General features: G+C 40.6%; 2 protein-coding genes across 3 annotated transcripts; one reads left to right on the plus strand and one right to left on the minus strand.

Annotated features, from left to right (window-relative positions):
• Nucleotides 1-3,442: 3,442 nt before the first annotated feature.
• SARAF (store-operated calcium entry associated regulatory factor) lies at nucleotides 3,443-13,434 on the minus strand. Its single transcript, XM_062574386.1, has 6 exons — nucleotides 13,294-13,434; nucleotides 12,942-13,117; nucleotides 11,334-11,715; nucleotides 8,183-8,291; nucleotides 6,236-6,354; nucleotides 3,443-5,691 (listed from the first exon to the last, which is right to left on the minus strand). Exons 1-6 carry the CDS (start codon nucleotides 13,391-13,393, stop codon nucleotides 5,666-5,668), a joined length of 912 nt encoding a protein of 303 aa, XP_062430370.1. The 5' UTR covers nucleotides 13,394-13,434; the 3' UTR covers nucleotides 3,443-5,665.
• A 225-nt stretch (nucleotides 13,435-13,659) lies between these two features.
• LEPROTL1 (leptin receptor overlapping transcript like 1) lies at nucleotides 13,660-19,264 on the plus strand. 2 transcript variants are annotated; one of them, XM_062574387.1, is made up of 4 exons: nucleotides 13,660-13,822; nucleotides 14,183-14,258; nucleotides 15,591-15,777; nucleotides 16,860-19,264. In XM_062574387.1, the coding sequence occupies exons 1-4, from the start codon at nucleotides 13,807-13,809 to the stop codon at nucleotides 16,974-16,976; spliced, it is 396 nt and encodes a 131-aa protein (XP_062430371.1). In that variant the 5' UTR covers nucleotides 13,660-13,806; the 3' UTR covers nucleotides 16,977-19,264. The 2 variants fall into 2 exon arrangements, with proteins under 2 accessions (XP_062430371.1, XP_062430372.1); XM_062574388.1 differs by lacking the exons at nucleotides 13,660-13,822; nucleotides 14,183-14,258 and adding an exon at nucleotides 14,577-14,684.
• Nucleotides 19,265-19,876: the final 612 nt, after the last annotated feature.

Below are 19,876 nucleotides of genomic sequence, written 5' to 3' on the forward strand. Positions count from 1 at the left end.
TAGTTACAGCCTTATGGCCAGATCCTTCTTAAAAAGGAAGGGAAAAAAAAAAAAAAAAAAAAACACCTTCCATCTGCTATGAAGGGCAGCATGCAGAATTAACCCACCAAGTTTGCCAAGAGAGAATCAAACTGCGCTGTGACCTATAGGGCTGGCTACTTTTGTAATAGTCACAATGAGAACATGGAGTTTGTCAACATAAGGAAAATATCAATCCACTGCTGACAGTGGTTGTCAGAAGCAGATGCATTTCAATCGGTGGGGACTTGAAAGCAAAGATGGAAGCAATTTTCTGAGCCATGTCAGACTGCTTTGACCAGCTTTTAACCTCAATTTCCGAAATAACAAAGATCAGTTATTATCTACGCCTCTGACCAAATGAATTTCTGCAGTGATTGAACTTCACTTGCTGCTGCACTATGCGCTCTTCACGAGTTGTGGCTCCAACGACAGATTGCTCAGAAAAGGTCTGACTTTATCAACCATCAAACCTACCACAGCTCTAGGGCTCCTATTGTTGCTGAAGTAGTTAAAAAAAAAAAAAGCACTGATGGTGTTATTCAAAACCACAGTAATAAAGCACATGAGTTGACTAGGAGACAGGTAACTCCCCTCAGTCAGCAGCAAAGGGTGTTTTGCATTGCTGGTAATTCTGCTGTCTCCTCAACTACAGGCCGCCTGTGGGGTTGTGTTTGAAGAGGACTACCAGGGAACCATTTCAGGGCCGACTCTGAGAAGACCCCGTATACTGACATCTGTAGAAAGTTGCATAGCAAAGATTGCATAAAAGATTTAGTGCCAGCAAAGTCAAGACAAATCTACTAAACAAGCCAAATACCCTGTATAGCAACTCAGGAGTACCTGGTCTTTAAGAAGAACATGATTTTGTGGCATTTTCATCAACCTTCACATTGGGCTGAACAGGGCTATGACTCAGATAGCACACAGATAAAAAGGCACCGGTACATAGCACCTATATTCCCTCTTGGGACTCATTTGGGGTGCATGCTGAACAAAATTAAAAGGAAACTTTCAACTCTTAAAAAAAAAAAAATCCTAACATTACTGATATGCCTGGTATCAGAATTAACTTCCACGGTTATTTCCTGGAGTTTCCTCTTGTTGTAGGAGATGGAAAGGAGGATATATATATAGATAGAGAGAGGTAGGGGAAAGGCTCCACCTGCAGCCCTGGCGTTGGCTAGTACAAGGGTAAACTGGCTACTCTTCATCACATTTGCTATCCTTTCAGGTACAGCAGGAGATGAGAAATACAGGCCATATAAAGGGAGTCTGTTGATTATTTTCATTAGCACTAGGAACATCACTGGCAAACCACAGCTGCCATAGAAAAGGTGAGATAGAAATGGCTGAAAGTGAGAACTACTGTAATCAGACAGGATATTAGGAGAGCAAGAGAGTCAGCTCCAGCAAAACCTGCTGAGGGATATGCAGCCTCTCCCAGGCTGGCACTTAATCCTGAACTGCCACAGCAGGTATGGAAGGACAAGGTCCCTGACAACACGTAGCCTTATTACATGCAGCATGACAACAGCACTGTCCGTTGGTACAATCCTAATCTCTATTATGGTTTTTTCCTTTATTCTGTGGCTTTGCTCATGTACTTTAGTTTGTGGACAGCAAGGCTATTTCTATGGTAGAATCATTGGTTGATAAATAATATGGAAGTATTAAGAACAAACATCAACTTACTTTAATAAGCAGAGTTACAAAATGCTTGCAACTGGACTCTGCTCGTAAATACTGCAATTTCAGCTTTCAGATGGCTGTGCAGGCAGTCCTGACCTGCTGCCTTATTCTAGTGATTTCTTTGTGATCCGTCTCTGACTGCTGAGAACTGTGGCACCTGTCTTTTTTACTTCCTTTTGAGACTTAGTGATGTAAAGCCAGTCAACTTGTTTCATAATGTGTTCAAACACAGCTAGATTCCTTTGAGGACAAAAGAAGAATCTGTTTTCCTGAATTTGTTTTTCATTTGCCTTTCAGAAACTCAAGAGAGGAAGTGCTATAACATGTTTTGGCTATAGCAGCACCTAAGCGAAACAAATAGATTTGTCCCAGAGAAGTCAGCGGTGAAATACCTTGTTTCGAAGGTTGCAGAAGATGGCTTGCCTTCCTAGCACTGTAAAAAAGGCCCGATAGAGACAGAACACTTTTTTCAGGTCTAACGGTTACTACGAAAGTTTACCTTCAAGCTTTCTCCTGTCATATCACGTGGCTCAACTTCAAAATGAACCTGAACCCAAGAAGATTATTTCAAATTTAATTTGAGACTGTGACAAGGGAAAACTTCTCTAGAACCAAAGAATTTGGGAGGCTTATAGGATTATGCACTCACAGAACATTAAAAATAATAAATAAATCTAACCTTGCTGGTAAGTCTAACATACCTTGCAGCCAGAGAAAATGGCAGGTTTTACAGCATGGCAGTCTGCAGAACTAGCCAAGATCTGATTTGGGAGTTGAGCTCAATCACAAGACCACATGTCACAGACAAAGTTTCTCTCTCTGCATCTGTTTTCTTTCACCATATGCTTCTGAGGAATTGAGCAGTAAACCAGGAATTTCATCCCTGTAATGAGGTTTGTGTGAAGGTGTAAGCAGAATTAGGCCCATGTGCAAAGTAGAACTGCAACTATACAAAGGTGTAAAACATTCTAAACACTAATATATGCCTTGCAATTGTGAAGTTAAAGATGTCACCAAAATATTGTCCAGCAGCAGAAAGCAGACTGAGACCAACAGTTCAGATGTTCAGGAAGAAAGCTCAGGGTTTCATATTTATGTGAACCCTAAGCTGCTCTTTTCATTCAGGAGTCTCACCAACACCCTTGAGCTAAACCAAAATGCACCCTGAAATTTGCAGGCCCTGGTTTAACCTTGAACAACTACCATCCAAAAGTTGTATCACCTCTACCTGTAGACCATGTCTCTGCTCAGCAGTGGCATGTTCTCAGTATAAAAAGCAGACCTAGAGTTTGTAATATTCTCAAGGAGCAACCAAAGCAATGATCACAACTTCTTTTGAAAGGTTCAGCTAACCCACTGTAAAACTAGAAACTAAAATAATGGATCTTCTAGGGCAGCTTAGAAGTGAAACCTTGATCTATATTAAATCCTTCATTTCTTCACAGGGTTCAGTATTTCCATATAAAGTCTAATCAGTAAGATAACTATTCCCACTACTGTATTATTTTGTCAAAATAAAATATGCAGCCGGTGAGCTGTGCAGCTGTAGGTAAAGGATCATACTACATCAACTGGAAAGTTGATGGGTAGAAATAACCCCCCAAAATAGAGAGAAAAAAAAAAAAAAACAGACAGTGCTGTCATATATTCTAACTAGTGCTACTGTGTATGAAACATTCATCGTAATGCAGAGAACCCTGCAGGCCTCAAGATACTGCTTCAGAGGCAAATATCCCCATAGTTCTTCTTTATTACTTTATCAAAGGGAAGGGCAAAAACATCCTTTAAACAGACTCAGAGTACAGAGGCTACAGTAAGTCATCAGGTTTATGCATCACAACAGATTCAGTGCAGGAAGTATAAACAAAAACATCTAGAACATTCTACAGCATATCATTATTTTAGATCTAGCTTCACACTCAGACAGTAAAAATCCAGTTTCGTCGTTAATTAGTGGGTACACAGAGCACTGCTACAAGTTTCAGCCTGAATACACTTACTTGTAAATAAAAAATGCACATTTAAAATGGGTTACTTTGCTCTACTTGACAAAAAGATAAAAGATTTACTGGATACTTCACCTCAAAGCAGACATTCTAAGTGGCCAACGGTAAGGTCTTCACTTTTTCCTTGCTTTCTAGGTTGCTGGAGCAGGCTGTTAGTCACACTGGATTCTCCATATTTTCCTCCAGACACATAATGCTCAAGCAGCTCTGTGTAGCTGACCTCCAATATTAAAAACATGCACCTCTCAAATGATAAATCATTATTTTTAATCAACAAGTTATCAACTGCATCAAATCTTCACTTTTTTCAGGACAAGCTCCACTATCTTTAGCAGCTTTTGTTGGCTTCTTGAAGATTTCTGTACACTTCCTGATCCCTAAGCCAGATACTGAATTCAGGCATAACCATTCTAGCCAATTATTTTTGCGCTCATGAGAAGACACAGTTACTTTTTGGATGAGTAACACTAAAGTCATCTTCCTAGACTAACCATACCTGCTAAACTCCCTTGTGGAGATGCAGCTTATACCAGCAAGAACACTTTCCTTTTGCACAAGCAAGCTGTACACACCGATGCTTCTGAGCTGTATTAGCAAAAAGGTAGGGCTTCTGGAAAATGCCCAGTCAAGCAGCTCCTTATTCACATTTTCCTGACAAAGTCATGAGAAACGTCACTTTTTTTTTCCAGCAATTCCTCTTCCTCTCCCACAACACAGCCAATCACACAAGGACTAATATACTTCTCAGAGTCCAAAAATATCGTTACTGAACAAAGCAAGGCCTCTCTCATACTGAAAGAGTCCCATTCACTCTTTGACAGCACTGAAAAAGAAGAAAAAGGAGGAAAAAAAGGGCATTCTCAAAAGGTTTGTGTCCCATCAGATATTGGGTCCCTTTCTTTGCTTAGTCTTAAGGCTTGCTATGTTCTAGGGATACTACCAGCTTTGGAATAAGAATTTTCCCTTTCCATTTGTAATAAGCACCTTTGGTTTAATCTGTCCTGGACAGGTGGGTCTTATAGGAAGAACAGGAGCTGACATAAGCCACCTCACATCTGCAGATTTCACAATATTGCTAACATTCCCAGTTAAAAAAAAAAAAAAAATTGGGATCTTAATGAGGGTAAAGTGCCTATAACCACCTTAACATACGGGACCTCCCTCTTCCAGAAAAAGGTCTAGATTACACAAGCAGCATCTTGTCACAATTCAGCTTATTAATTACAAAAAGAATAAAAATCCTCCAAGTTTGTGTGCCCACTTGGACAAAGCCTAGAACACAGATATCTTCAAATCCACTCATTTTTGACTCCAGGAAATCACACAGGACAGAGACAAACATTAGTGTTAGTCTCTCTACAGCTTTGCCCTCCTCTCCACTACAGGAAAACCCCAAGACTCATCTGATCAGCTCACTGCACTTATTAAAATCAAATGAACAGTACTATAAGACAAGCAAAAAGAGGTGTTACTCCTTAGATATCAGACGGATTACATACTAGGCCTTCCTGGTGCTGGATCACAAAGAAAAACAAAACAAAAGAAAACAGAAAGCAACTGAAATACACAGAAAATTCTGGATTAAACGAAGTTTACTCCAGAGCATGAGTAAGCTACTTGCTTTGAAAATCTGGTAAGGCTACCAATGACATCATCAGTCAAGTATAGGCAATTGTAACATTCTTTTAACTTGGAAGAGTTTATTTTGTATCTTATGACTTCTTTTCTTATGAGAAGCTGTTTTTGTGATAGTGGATGTTCCAGTACCTGCAATACCCTGAACAAGAATGAGAGTCCACATTTCCACAGGGAAAAAGAATTATTTGCTGAGTCCTTCACATCTCTTCTCATATTCACTCCCAAAGCCTACTGTTAAAAAAAAAAAAAAAGTGCTAGCACACATGAACGTGGTTTAGTTCAATTATGGAGATGTAATAACATCAAGGATTTCATCTTCGTTTTGTGCCACCAAAGCCTGCAAAAAAAAAAAAAAAAAAAAAAATCAACTTCAGCACAGCCTTTTCCCTAGGCTCTCCCCATTTATAAGAAAAGCGTTTTTCTTTTCTTTTTTTTTTTAAAAAAGAAGGCAAGCTAGTAAGTGAATTGATTCGAACTCACATAAAGTGCAGCAGTAAGTAACTGTGGGCTGACAGCCCTGAAAGAAATTCTTTGCAGCTTAAGACAACCTGATTTCTACAAAGAAGTCGTGTTTGTACATGCTTGCTAGAGAAGGGCACGTGCAGTGCACTCCAAAGGGAAAACCTTTAACTAATGCACCTCGCGGATGAAGACAAATCCAGTGCTGGCAGTACCAGGCTAAGTGCAGGCCTGTGGGGGAGTTTCATGCCTCACAATGCCACCTTATTTCTATATAAAATAGAGGTAAGAGACACGAGTACATGGCCATCTCTAACGAAGTCCTGGCCAAAACGCTTGCTAAGCACCAACTTACATCTGTGTACTTTGGATACGCTCAAAGTCTCTTGAGCTTTAGGAGATTAAAGTGTTCAGTGCCTTACCAGAAGCAGTTCTTGTTCCTGAACTACTAGCTTGTGTGGAATTGCTTGACTGTCCATACATCGGAGGTACGGCCATGTGATCTGTCCATGTACTGAAATATGGAGAACGTGACTGTGCTCTGACGAGAGAAAGTCAGAAGAGATTATTATAGTGACCTCATGAAAAATTAAGCAGGTATTACAAACCCAGACAACAAGAAAACGCATCTATGAGGGAGAACTGAATGCATGCGGTTGTTTCAAAGTTGTAATCTTCTCTATTTAAAAGAATTAACACGTTGATAGCAAGGATAGCTAATGTTATCATACACAACACATACAGAACTTGCAAAAAAAAAGTAGATTCAGCGTATCAGAAGCTTAAACGCAGTTTAGTAGTGCCTATGACCCACCTGTGTTAGGTAAAAAAGCATTCTTCTGCGCCACTAACTACCATGAAAAAGTCGGATCAAGAAAGCTACTGTGTCACAGCCTCTGACTCACTGATTTAAATTACTTGCTTCTATGGATATGGAATTTGCTGCTGCTGAAATTCACAAATTGCTATCTCACACTTTCAATCACCAAGGATTTTTGGACACATCATTTCAAAAACAGTGAACAAAAAGTAATACTACATCAAATAAGTCTAAATTAGAAATTTTACTTATATATTTGGACTTAAGTGCTAAGTCAGGCCGCTAGTATCTTGAGTGCCAAGAACAGGCCAGAAAAACAAGAGAAATAAGAGTCATAGAATCGATAATACAGACTTTGCATTTAAAAATGTAACAAGCATCCAGCCAAGGAAACTTTTAACATTCCCTACCCATTAGAAATCTTTAGCACGGCTAATACAGTAAGATGTGACCTTTTGTCCTTTGATCTTTAAAGCTCTCTTCAAAATGAATTTATAGGCAATTTCTATTTCTGATGGAATCACTGTCGCAGTTTTACCTCACTTGACTCAGCATCAAGACTTCCTACTGGACACTTTTTTTCTTTATACCTCTCAAGCTTTCATTTTTTTTAAATAAACAGCCAATCCTGATCAGGCTTCTATCTTTACTAAGCAACCTTACAAGGCAGGAAGATGCTTCAATGCAGTCTTGCCCACATGGTATGTTACTCTCCCACCTTCAATTAAAAAAAAGTCCCTAGTTATATAAAACCTATTATATTACTACATGTCTACAGAAGGAGAACTGATAGACACACAGAGTTGTTTGATAAACACAGCAAACTACTTGGGCTTTACAGAGTTCCTGTAGGAGCCACTTATTCCCTCTAGTGAAGCCTAAAATGGCAGCAATTGCTTCCCTTACTAAGCTGTTTATCTAAAAATAAAGTGTTTTAAATGTTTAAAAGTTTTTACCAAATATGAAAAGCAGATGTTGGCTCCAGCCACTGAAATGGCTTTTGAATGCTGTGTTATTTTTTTCCAAAACGCAACTTACAGATGACCTACAAGTCCTTTGGAAAAACCACACCTCTTGGATTGCCATACATGGGCCATCGTGAGACTAGAGAGTCAAACCTCTCTGATTTGGCCACTCTGAATATCACAGAAGAGCAGCTGACACCCAGACTGACTTTAGTAGAGTTGATACTAGGGACTAGAGATCTATTTGCAAATAGTTTTATGCTTAATACTTTTATCTGTGTTTTAAGGCGCTCTGTACAGAAAACTGTTTAAACACTCATGTTAAGTTTGCAGGCCATCTGCCAGGTCAGAGTACTCAGATAAAGCAGAACAAAGAACTTCAGTTCTCCCAATTCCTCTCTCCCAGAAATAGGTTTGAAATGGTTTCACTGCTGGAGCTACAGATTACTCTTCTAAACTGCCCTAGGAGTAGCATGTTACAGTTTGAATACACAAGACAAAAACTTAGAAATAATGTAAGCAGAGCATATCGCCCCCCCAAAGCATAAATACTTAGGCTTAAAGCAAGAGTGACAGCATTTTACCTCTGACTACCAGCCAAGTAGCCTAGCAAGCCTCCTGCTCCTAATCCAGTCCAAAATCCTGGTCCTGAATTGGTTCTATGACTGGAATGAGTCCCAAAGCTGTCAGGTTCTTAAATCAAGTGGAAAATAAAAAAAAAACATATCAGTTAATGGCACCTAATCCTCATGCCAGCTATTACAAGGCTCTGTCTTACTAAAAGCAAAGTAGACAAATTCCTGTTGATCTCAGTAGATCATAGATTGAATCTAACTTGAAAGGCATCATGGTTTAGAAAGCAGAACCCTCCTCCCCCCCCCCCCAAAAAAAAAATCCCACCAGCAACAAATGTAAGCTGCTTTATGTTAAAAATTAGCTTCCACTCAATCTTACAGCCCCCAATGTTTGCAAAACACAAACAGCCCCTGCCTGCAGATTTGTAAACATACAAAGCAGACAGGAAAAAAAAAAAAAAAAGCAAAAAGTAATCTGCTCAAGGTCACACAGCATATCAGGGCAGACTTGGGAACAAAAAATCAAGTATCTTAAGTCCTAGCAGTGATCTAATCACTAAGACACATTGCTTTGAACCTCACTCAAAACATCTGCTCTTTTTGAGTAACAGTTGCTTAGCTTAGTAGATAATATTACTTTGTATTATTTCTGATAGTTCTAGCCTGGCATCTGCCATCAAAAGACTTGTTAACTGCAATCACATGGCAAAGTTTTTATTATGCATGAATCACCCAGCTTGACAAATACCTTGATGAAACTACAAGCATATCAAGTGGGTTGAGGGTAGAAGAATCATTGATTTTACGTGTGAACTGAACAGCATAGAGTTCTGACTCAGAATAAATGTGTTTTGTTTAGAATCAAAAAGCAAAGTTGCAAAAGTAAAGCTGAATCATTTTTTCCTCTAGACCAAAAAAAGGGATGCATGAATAAGCCTAACTGAAGCTTGAATCTATTTCATAACAAAGCAAAAAAGACAAAGACTGGAATAAATAAGTGGATCAGATATTTCGTATGCAAGAGTTGTACATGGCCTGATTTCTCTTCTTTAAACTGATGAGGATTGCTTGATGTCACAGAATACAGAAATCCCAATTTAAGTTATCAGTTTAATCCTACATTAGACTTGATATTGAGTTTCATTTTGAACGCACTGGAAGAAAAGTAACTCTCACAGGGATGCTATAACCACTAAAGGATGCTGCTTTGGAACCAAATATAGCATTTAATTTACTGTAAAAGCTATGTTAACCAGGGAGATGAACCAACTCATTTGTTCAAGAGCGCCATGGCTGAACACTGACTCAGAAAACGTAGTCATCTTTTGTTGAAAAACCTAGAGTAAACATTAAGGATCACGTCAAACCACTAACAGAGGAAAAGTGGAATATAATGAAGATACGCTAGCTAAACAAGTTTCACAGGATACATTTGGCATGTCAAGAGGATTTAAAATGAAGCAAACTAAATATTAACAGCAGCAAGGGAACTACATTGCTAGTCATTACTAGATTTGAAAGGTAAATACATGCTTTGTATACATGCACATATACACTCGGAAACATGCTTTTGCTCTGACGTTAGAACTGTAGACACTAAATCCACGAGGTAACTTAAATGCCATCAATTAAGCCATATACAGCTCCCAACATGCATTTAAGTTTCTCAACTTTCAGTATTAATCTAGAGAAAATATTTTCAGCCTCTCAAACTTTGCTAGATTTCAGACGCTTGCAAGGAAAGCTGTGTTGGTGCAAATAACTGAAAAGCAACAGGAGAGAGAGAAAAATAGGAGGAAGAGCAGGAGAGAGAATAAAAAGAAGGAGGAGGAGAGAGGGTAAGAAAAAGAGAAAACATGACATGTTACTTTGTTTGGCTGCTGCCTAATACCACGGAGCCCTGTCATATGACCAGGGCTCTTTACTAACTACCACAATAACATCTGCAGCACACATACACACAAGATCACTAACATATATATAGCATAGACAGATTGCCTGAAGTCTGAAATAATTCAATAGAAACCAATTTTCAAAGTCATCAGTAATACAGAAGCACAAACACTTTAGGTCCACCTGAAAGTCTCTGCTGCGCATGCCCTGCACAAGAGTATCTAAAGAGTCATACTGGCACCCTCTGTTGGCTAATTGGCTGGAGCAAACCTAGCAGTGGGCGTAAATTCTGCTCTCACAGACAGCATTAATTGTCAAGAGTTTTTATTTGAGTAGTAAAGTCTAAGTAAATTTAATCATTACAATTTATCTATTTGATAGGATCACTTCTCTATGTCACAGAAGACAAACAAGACAGAGAGAAAACAACTTGTCAGAACACAATCTGATCCAGTGCCATGAGCACTCCACCTGACTGCAGAGTAAAATCAGTCAGTCAGACACCAGATAAGTAACGTTTATTGCTCTTAAGTGCCCTGAGTGTCTAATGCAGTCTTCTTAAATGACAAAATTAGAGTTATTAGTATTGTGGGAAAGGAAAAAGGAGGCTTTTTTCCTAGCAGCTACCTTGTCATTGCTGATACATTTTTCAATTCCAGATGAAAAGCACGCATAAGATGCAGCTGTTGCTCCTCTAATGATAGTTCACAGATCATTTCCCCTGCTCTGGGAGCCTCAGCTTTAGACCACCGCAGCTACACTGAAGCATCTGTTACAGAGATGATTGGTACATGATCCTCAGCTCGAGCAAATTAGGAATTAATGAAATAAGGGTCAGGCAGCCCAGCAGTGGAAAGGCCCTACTGCGAAGTTTCAAAGCACTTCTTTAGCACGAGTTTTCTTTTGTCTGTGTGAGCTTGTTCTCCTCTCTTCCAGAGGACTGGTAAAGGTTATTCTTCCCCCACCACAATCCTCACATTCCATCTGATATTACCAGGCATAATAAATAAATAATTGCAGAGCTTTGGAGGACGGGCTTTCAAAGTTTCAAGGTTTTCAAATGTTTGCTGAATGGCCTGCCTTGAAAGCCCATGGAAAACAAGCTCTTAATTTTTGCCTTCGAACAAAGAATAGAACAGAAAACTGGCTGCAGCATCTACAACAAGCTCAGCACAGTATGCTGCCAGTGTATTAGTTTAAAGTCTATCCCACCTGCATTTGGCACAGTACAACCCAACTGAGTCCCATAATAGACTTAGAGCCCTACCTGTGAAGCTGGCTTTAAAACCAGGAGGAGGAGCTTGCTGACTCTGCCAGAAAGGCCTAGAGAATCCATCACCAAAACTCTGTTGAGGTGGCTGGTTACTGAGGAAGAGCTTGTAAACTCCATAAGCAAGAATCAGAAGAACAACTACCACAATCACTCCGGCACCAGAATCAGAAAAATCCTTTCTTGACTGGTAATAGCTAGAGCCAAAGCTTCCAGAGTTCTTTGCCTTCCTTTCACCTTCCTCAGTCAGCTCTAGCCTGAACAGTAAACTACAGGATCCTCTTAAGATGTAAGGATCATCTGGATAATCGTAGCCTTCGCAGCTCACTTCTATTTGTCCGAAACGATAGCTGTTTTCCAAATCTGCTTTACACTGCCACTGGAAAGAAAAAAAAAAGTAATACAAAATAGCACCTGCTTCTTGGAAGATGAAAGTATCTCTGAGCATCCCCAAATATGCTATGAAATAAGGCAGTAACCATCAACAAACCATTTAAAAGCCCATAGGCTAAGGAATTTCTTAGTATTTTTAATTTGAAAATAACAAGGAATATTTTAAAAGAGTTTAATATAAGCTGATTGTTCAGAACACAGAAGATTGCAACTCTTAAGATTTTTGCACTAGTTTTTCAAATATTCATATATCAATACCAACGCTTCTCAAAACAACCTGCATACTGTGCAACAGTGACTTAATAAATGCCTCTCTCATGTAGCCCGTGGGGCAGTTCCAAGGAAATCCTATGACAATCTGAAACCCAACGCATGTGATTACATTTATATCTAGAAGGAAAAAAAAAGAATTTGTGATACACCCTCATGGGCATTTATATACAACTCATTTAAGTTCAACTGCATAATTGCAATTTGATTGTTATGTGGATTCTTCTTCAGTCTTGTATTTCCTTGAAGTATGTGAACTTAAGTATCACCACTATCCATAAATGGTAGAGATTTTGGGGAAAGAAAAGTTTCTAAATTAATAACTCAGAATTGCAGTAGCTATTCTCAGTTTAGATTTGCCTGTATTTTTAAAATACTGTGTTAGCTTTAAAAAGTAACTTCAGCTTTGATTCCTGATTAATCTATTGGTAGGAGCATAGGTAATAGCTATCAAAGCAGAATTATTTTTCCCTCTCTTGAAACATCCGAGATAAGTACTAACCCACAAGACAATATCATATAAGTTTGACCTTTATTTCAAATTTATATGAAGCAATGAAAGTCTCTATAGACCTTTTTATTCTATATCAATTGGGAAATCATTTATCTACACCAACGCAAGAGCATCTTCAAGAGTTAAGGTCTTGCATGAGTTTCATGGTATAAACTCAAACAACATTTTTAAGTAAAACCACTGAGAGCTTCTTACGTAGTGTTCTTAACCTAAATCCTTTAGAAATATTTCAAGGATATACCTACAGTAGCTCTCAAAAATCACTTGGAAAGACTTATACACTCAAGCTGAACTTTGTTTATAAAAGATCATTTGACAGGAGGAAACTGAACTGACACCTCAACCTTTATTCTCTTCTCTAGCTCAGAAAATATAAAGTCTGCCGAAAGACGGTTTTGCCGCGCAGCGTTAACTTGAGACGCTTTTACCTGCACGTCGTAGCCATCCCAGCCTTTGTTGTAACACTGGACAACCTCGGGGACGGCGGCGCATCCCGCGGCGCCTCCCGTGCACTGCAACTGCGGCACGGCAGCCGCTCGCCGCGCCGTCGTGTACCGGCCGCGGTGGAGGGTGAGCGCCTGCACCTCCCGCAGCAGAACCCTCTCTGCAAGAGCAGGCACACGGTGAGCCGGCCCGCCCGCCTGCCAGCACCGACCGACCGAGCCCTCCCTTCACCCTCCGCGGGCCGCCATTAGCCCAGGAGGCCCCGGGCGCGCCGCTGCCATGGCGACGCCGGGCGCGGCAGCGGCACGACAGCCCGCCGCACCCCGGTGGCTCTACCTGGCTGGGCCCAGCAGTGCGCGGGGCCCGCGGCGGCGCAGAGGAGGAGCAGGACGAGCGCGGAGCCGGCAGCGGCGCGGACGCGACCTCCCGCCGCCATGACAGCGCGGCGACGAGTCAACCTTCCCCCCGCAGCATCGCTCCTTCCGGCCGGAAGTGACGGCAGCCCCGAATGGCGCATGCGCGCCGCCCTGCCGCGACTAAGCTCCGCCCACGCAGCGAGCAGAGCCAATGGGAAGCGAGTAAGTGGAAGTACCTCCCCGCTCCTTGCGGGAGGGGCTGTATTACTCCGAGTAGTCGCGCGGCTGGTCGCTGTTGACCGCGCTCCCGTTAGGCGGGGCCGGGAGGAGGAGAGTGGGAGGGGAGGAGCAAGGCGTCGCGAGCGCGGTCACGTGCCGGGAGCCGCTCGCGCGCAAAGCGGGCGTGCGCGCATGCGCCGCCCGGAAGCGTCTCCTGGGCCGGGCCGCGCACTTCCGCCTCGGCGGCTCTGCGGCTCGCGGGACGGGCAGCGCCATGGCCGGTATCAAAGGTGCGCGCGCCGCGCGGGGGGGGGGGCGCAGAGCGGTTACCCTGGCAACCGTTGGGGGGCGGCGGCGGCCGCCATGTTCCCTCGGCGGTGCGGGCGGCGGCGGCGGGCGGCCTTCGGCTGCCTGCGGGGCGCCGTCGCGCTTCCGGGGGGGGGGAAGCAGCGCTTCCCGGGCCGCCACCCGCCCCGCCGGTTCGGGAGCGTTGGCGGGCGGGGGGGAAACCGCCCGCCGCAGGCGGCGAGCCGACGAGGCCGACCTGTCCCCGGTGTTTCTTTGATGGTGAAGCTTGAGGGTTCAGGGTGGGGTTGTGTGTCACTCCCTAAACTGACCTTTTTTTTTTCTTTTTTTTTCCTTTAATATAGCTTTGATTAGCCTGTCCTTTGGGGGAGCAGTTGGACTAATGTTCTTGATGCTCGGATGCGCCCTTCCCCAGTACAAGTAATGTGTGCGCCCCTCGCGGTCCCTCTTTTTGCATGCCTCTGATCCACAATAGTTCAGTTTCCATAGCTAGTAAGTGCTAAGTCCTACATTTTTGTAGGCAGCACTTTTTTTTTTTCCTCCTTTTTTTTTATGCCTTCCAAAGTTTGGGATGGTAAGAAGATCATCCAGGAGTTAATTCGCCATAGAAAAGAAAGCAACAAAAAATAAGTTACCAGACTGGATACAAACTGTTAAAGAATACACTGGCAAAACATGTTTCCAGTATTTTTTCTCTCTGTGGCAGATAAACTAGCAGTATCTACTGAAGTAGGTAGCATGTATGTGTTAAAAGGAATAAAGTATTTGCATTTTCTCAGAGTAGTTCATGACATTTGGGCTGTTGGATACTATCAAAGGGGGACTCTTGGCTGTTGAACACACTAGGTAAAGTAGCATCTGGAACAATTGCTACAACTCAGCTGTTGTTGATTTTGCCCTTTTATCTCATATCCCCTAATCTCTTAAAGGATTGGTGCATGTCAGGCTTATGGCTTTTACGAATGCTAGTTTAAAAAAAAATCTTCCAAAATATATATATATATATGTTTACCAATGTATTTGTTAGTCTTTGTGTTAGAGGGAGTACAGTTCTCTATTTGTATGACTAACTTTGTTTTGCCAGCTCTTGTTTGTTACAAAACTGGTACTGGTGAAATGATGGCTTAGAAGGATGATCATTGTGCAGTCATCCTTAAAATAAAGCAATAAGGTATTTATTTAAAAATGGGTATATGCCTCAGTGCTTCTGAGAAATCAGATACTAGCAAGCTGCAAACAATGGAAGAAAATGTTGCCAGATACGATGGTACAATTTATGTAGTGGTGGTTACTTTTTTTTCTTTTTTTTTTTAATACATCAAAGGTCTTGATGCCTGACGCCTGTTGAGTATTTGCTAAGAGCAGTAGGCTGTTCTGTGTATGTGCATTGAGAGTTTACAGGCAAAATGAGCTAAGAAATGCAGCGATCTCTTCAATTATTAAGTAAATCTGGCAGGCTAAACATAAGTTAAGCTCATCTTGCCAGGTGTTCAGGCTTGCTTGGTGAAACCTTGCTCTGTGAATATCCTGTTAATGAGTTCTCTGCTGCTGCAGTTGACATCAGCTGAAGCATTTCCAAAGCACAGTATGTTGGATTAATGGCAGCTTGTTCCAGAGCAAAGAATTTACTCTGCATGGGCTTGTGTCTGTCTTTCCCAAATGTTGATGCTACATGGGGAAAATACCTTACGTTGATGTTGAAGAGTAGGATGTAAACTAAGTTAACTTTAACTTTTCTCCTTTCTTTTTCAGCCAGTACTGGCCACTGTTTGTTCTGTTTTTTTACATCCTTTCTCCTATCCCGTACTGCATAGCAAGAAGATTAGTAGATGACACAGATGCTACGAGTAATGCCTGCAAGGAGCTAGCAATATTTCTTACAACAGGCATTGTTGTCTCAGCATTTGGGCTACCTATAGTGTTTGCCAGAGCAGAACTGGTTAGTAGTATTTCAATCTCCAAAATTGTTCTTTGCTAGTTAACTTTGTTCTTTATCACTTTTATTGAAGGTAAAGCTCTGATGCACTAAGTGACTTATTTATAAATAACTACTTAAGATGCTTGCAGTGGAAACTGAATACAGAATAAGAGAATTATTTCAGCAAGAAAGGCTAATACAGAAGCATGGCAAAACTGATGCTTGCCAATTGCTTTACATGCTAGGAATAAACCCAAACATCCTATATATGCAAGGCAAAGACAATGAGATAGAAAATAGCAGTGTGAAAATTTAGCAGACAATTAAGCAAAGGTAAAAGTATACAGAATATGCCAAAGGTAATTTATGAAATAGTTGGGCTAAGAAAGCATGAATAAACAATGCGTTTTGGCACTCAATGTAAATGACATGGAGGGTTTTTTTGTTTGTTTTTTTAAGCCTTCAGGTTATCATTAGCTCTTTCTCAGTATATGACTTAGTTTTATGTCACTTAAACCCTTTAAAAGATGGTCTTGTTTGCTGGAAATCCTCAGAGAACATTACTAGATCAAAAAAACTAAAGTACACTTTCATAAAATCTCTTTAGGCAAGAACAGTCCAGAGGAGCCATTTGAGTGCAGGATACCTTTGACTTTGACAGAGTTTTGAGCAAATTCTCTTACTCTCCTTGGAAAACAAACACTCCCCTCCTTATTTTTTGTACTAGGATATTGACATTTTAAAGACCTGCATCCTTAGCTGTCTGTTTAAAAAGTTGTATAATAGGGTTACCAGGTTGGCTGCAGTCTTGGGTGGTGCTGTTACCTAGCCTTAGTTAACTATTTCTGGATGTTACGGCGAAACAGCTTGCTAGCCAGCATGTTGAACATTACTGGAAGGAAATGCAGTGCTGTTTGGCCAGCTATACGAGTCAGTTAAGTCATTTTGGATAGACGCAGCCTTCTTGGCATAAGAACAAATACCAAAACCTTGCTGCGTGAGTTTGTTGCTCAACTTCTGTCTATCGTGACATCAAGATGTTGCCTTTTGTCTTGCCTGTATTGAGTTCGCTGCTTGTCTAACTAAATTCCCCTTGTTCGCAGATTTATTGGGGCGCGTGTGCACTTGTTCTCACAGGGAACACAGTCATCTTTGCTACAATCCTAGGATTTTTCTTGGTCTTTGGCAGCAATGACGACTTCAGCTGGCAGCAGTGGTGAAAGGAAGACAGAACTATCGCAGACATCTTGTCATTCAGTGGCCATCCATACAAACGGGAGAATGGGCAATAACGAGAAGCAGCAGTGCAGGCGTCTAGAGTGTTCTAGCTACTCCTTTTCTCCGTGTTCGTTCTGAGCGTACTGCTGTTTTGCTGATGGATTTCTAGGTTTTACAAAGTGGAGAGACGATTGATTTCACTTTTACCTACAGTATATTTTTAGGTGCTCTCTTGGTTTAAAATTGTTGTTCTTGTTCTTTTTTGTGTTTATGTAAAACCTGAAAGCCGGAATAAGAATACTTTCAGAGAAAATTAAACTTTTTTTTTTTTTTTTAAGTTTAGCAGTAAAACTAAGCTTCAGAAAACTTTATTTTTTGAATATGGTGATTAAATTATGATGCAGAAAAGCTGAGGTGAGGTAAGAGGTTGTACATGACCACTGTCAATTAGCAGATACATAGGTTGTCACTGAATTTTAGCAAGAACAATGCGGGCAAGTACCAGTTGTAGATTCTTCTACTGTTCGTACCTTGCTGTGTGTGATGAATGTTGATGACATTCATTTAAAGAGAAGGTTGAGGAGCAGGTAGAGTTACTTGGGGAAAAATCCTAAATATTAATATCGTTAGAACTTCTGCCTGCTGTGTTTTCAACTTCTGTGTGAATGTGACATGCAAATATTCTGTAAATTTATCGATGCCACGATATACAAAACTAAATTGCATTGTGAGGAAAGGGAAAAATAATGTTTAAATGCCATTTTTTTGTAGTTCTCTTTTGGACTGTTTCTATTTGTAAGTATTGTATTTCTGGCCACTTATCACCACAGATGTGGTAGAATGTTCATTAATAGAACTACTGATCTGTGTTTATTTGAAGCATATACAAAACTATTCCTTGCCTCCCCCTTTTAATTTATTTTATACATAGTATATAGAGAGTAAAACTGCTTTTCAAATGTAGATTACACTTTATATTTTTAATTTACCCAAGAATTTTTTTCCTCCACACAATGCAGTTGATGCATGACTCTTTTGCAAGTCGCTGACTGAACTGATTTCACTGACTTTAAGTTCTCATGCACTATTTGTTAATATTTAATGTTATGTCTCTAATTGTAGCTCTTGTTCTATAAGATTACACACAACTTCAAATATTTAAGGCAGATTGTCTGCATACCTCTCAATTGTCTGAATCTTTTAAAGAAATCTGCTATCAGACATTCCATCACAAGACAGTTGATGAATACCAGTTAACTGGGTTTCATTGTACCACATGCAGTGATAAACCTGACCAAAAATTGCTTCTAACTATATTTTTATTCAAAAAAAAATCTCAGAAACTTGTTGTGTGTGATTGCTTAGATCTGCTTAACAGTGCAGCGGTGTGAAAAGGCATAGAATAGCAGGTCTTAGCTGTATTCTGTTTATAATACTCCTGTGTGCAGATGTAAGGAAAATATAAAGCTTGAATATTTGAAGTCGGAGGTAATCATGGTAGTTACCTATGTTGTATGTTCAGGGAGTTTATACCAGCAGGAGGGGTGTGGTTATCTACACTTGCTACTCTACTAATGTCATCCTGTATATAAAATAAGAGGTCAATTTTTATCTGTACTGCTAAATGAAGAAATAGGTGTCAAGACCATAGTGTAGAAGTGAGTCTCCAGCAGACAGCATTTCAGCCATAAGTAAATGCCTCACCAAACTCATGATGATGATGGAGGGTGCTTCAGGACTGTAGAATCACTCCTTTTATGAACTTTTTTAGTGTAACTTCTGCACCCCCCACCCACCTTCCACCACAGCAGACGCTTCTGAAAATGTTCTGAACTGGCGGTTAAGCGTGCAGTCTTTGTCCTTGCGAAGGAGGAGTACTTGGGACTTGGACAAACCTTTTTTGAATCTGTTACGGACTCTTTTTGCGGACAGTTTTCTTTCTCATTCCCATGCTGCTAACCTGTTTGTCAGTGTGATGCTACCGTCCTGCTTTCTGGGCCATTAACCTGTCCATGTCCATGTAATGGCTATTTTTTTTGTATGTGTGTGTATGTGTTAATTGTGTTGACAGAATTATGTTCTTTAGCTTGCACACCAACTACATGCAGCTTTGCTCTCACTTCTGAGCTAGATGTTTGAGAGATGCACTCTTTTATTTAATATGCACTGAGATAGCATTACCATCCTTCTATAGGCAAAAATTTTGAACAATAAAAATTTTAAATAGCAATTCGAGTTCTGTATATTTAATAAAAAAATACTCTAATAAAAGAGTATTTTGTTTAAAGTATTAATTTGTTTGTGCTTTTTTTTCTCCTGTCTTTAACGGGGTTGTCATTCCTGGGGAAATTTCTTCAACGGGTTCTTAAGTAGTTCTTAAGTGTATTTCAGTGTCTGTCTTTGAAAGTCTAGGATCATCCTAAAGGAGCACAGGATTTGTAATCCCCCAAAACTTCAAAAATCAGCACTGGGTAGAGTTTAAAAAGTTAATCCCTTTCAGTTGCCCGTGTTTTCTCTTTTGTGAAACCACTTTAAGACGTTTAACGTACCAATATTTCGGACTTAATTTGCCTGTGCTACCAGACGAGGAAGATCAGCGCAGAGCGCTCCGAACTGCTTAGGAAAGGTGTAAAATGTCACTGGTCGCCCGGTGCACCGCTCGCTGCACTGAGGTGGCTTTGCTGGTTGTGTCTCGGGTCTTCAGTTCATCTAAGCGAGAGAGGAGGATAGATTTATTATTTACTTATTATTTACTTATTATTTACTTATTATTTACTTATTATTTACTTATTATTTACTTACTTATTATTTACTTATTTTTGGGGGGCATTTTCCCTTTGGTCCTATTAGTGGAGTTGATCTCGTTTTAGGTGGGGGTGTTAAAGTGTTAACACGATGAAAC

Source organism: Rhea pennata, chromosome 4 (genome assembly GCF_028389875.1).
Source record: "Rhea pennata isolate bPtePen1 chromosome 4, bPtePen1.pri, whole genome shotgun sequence".
In the NCBI taxonomy this organism is placed as follows: domain Eukaryota; kingdom Metazoa; phylum Chordata; class Aves; order Rheiformes; family Rheidae; genus Rhea; species Rhea pennata.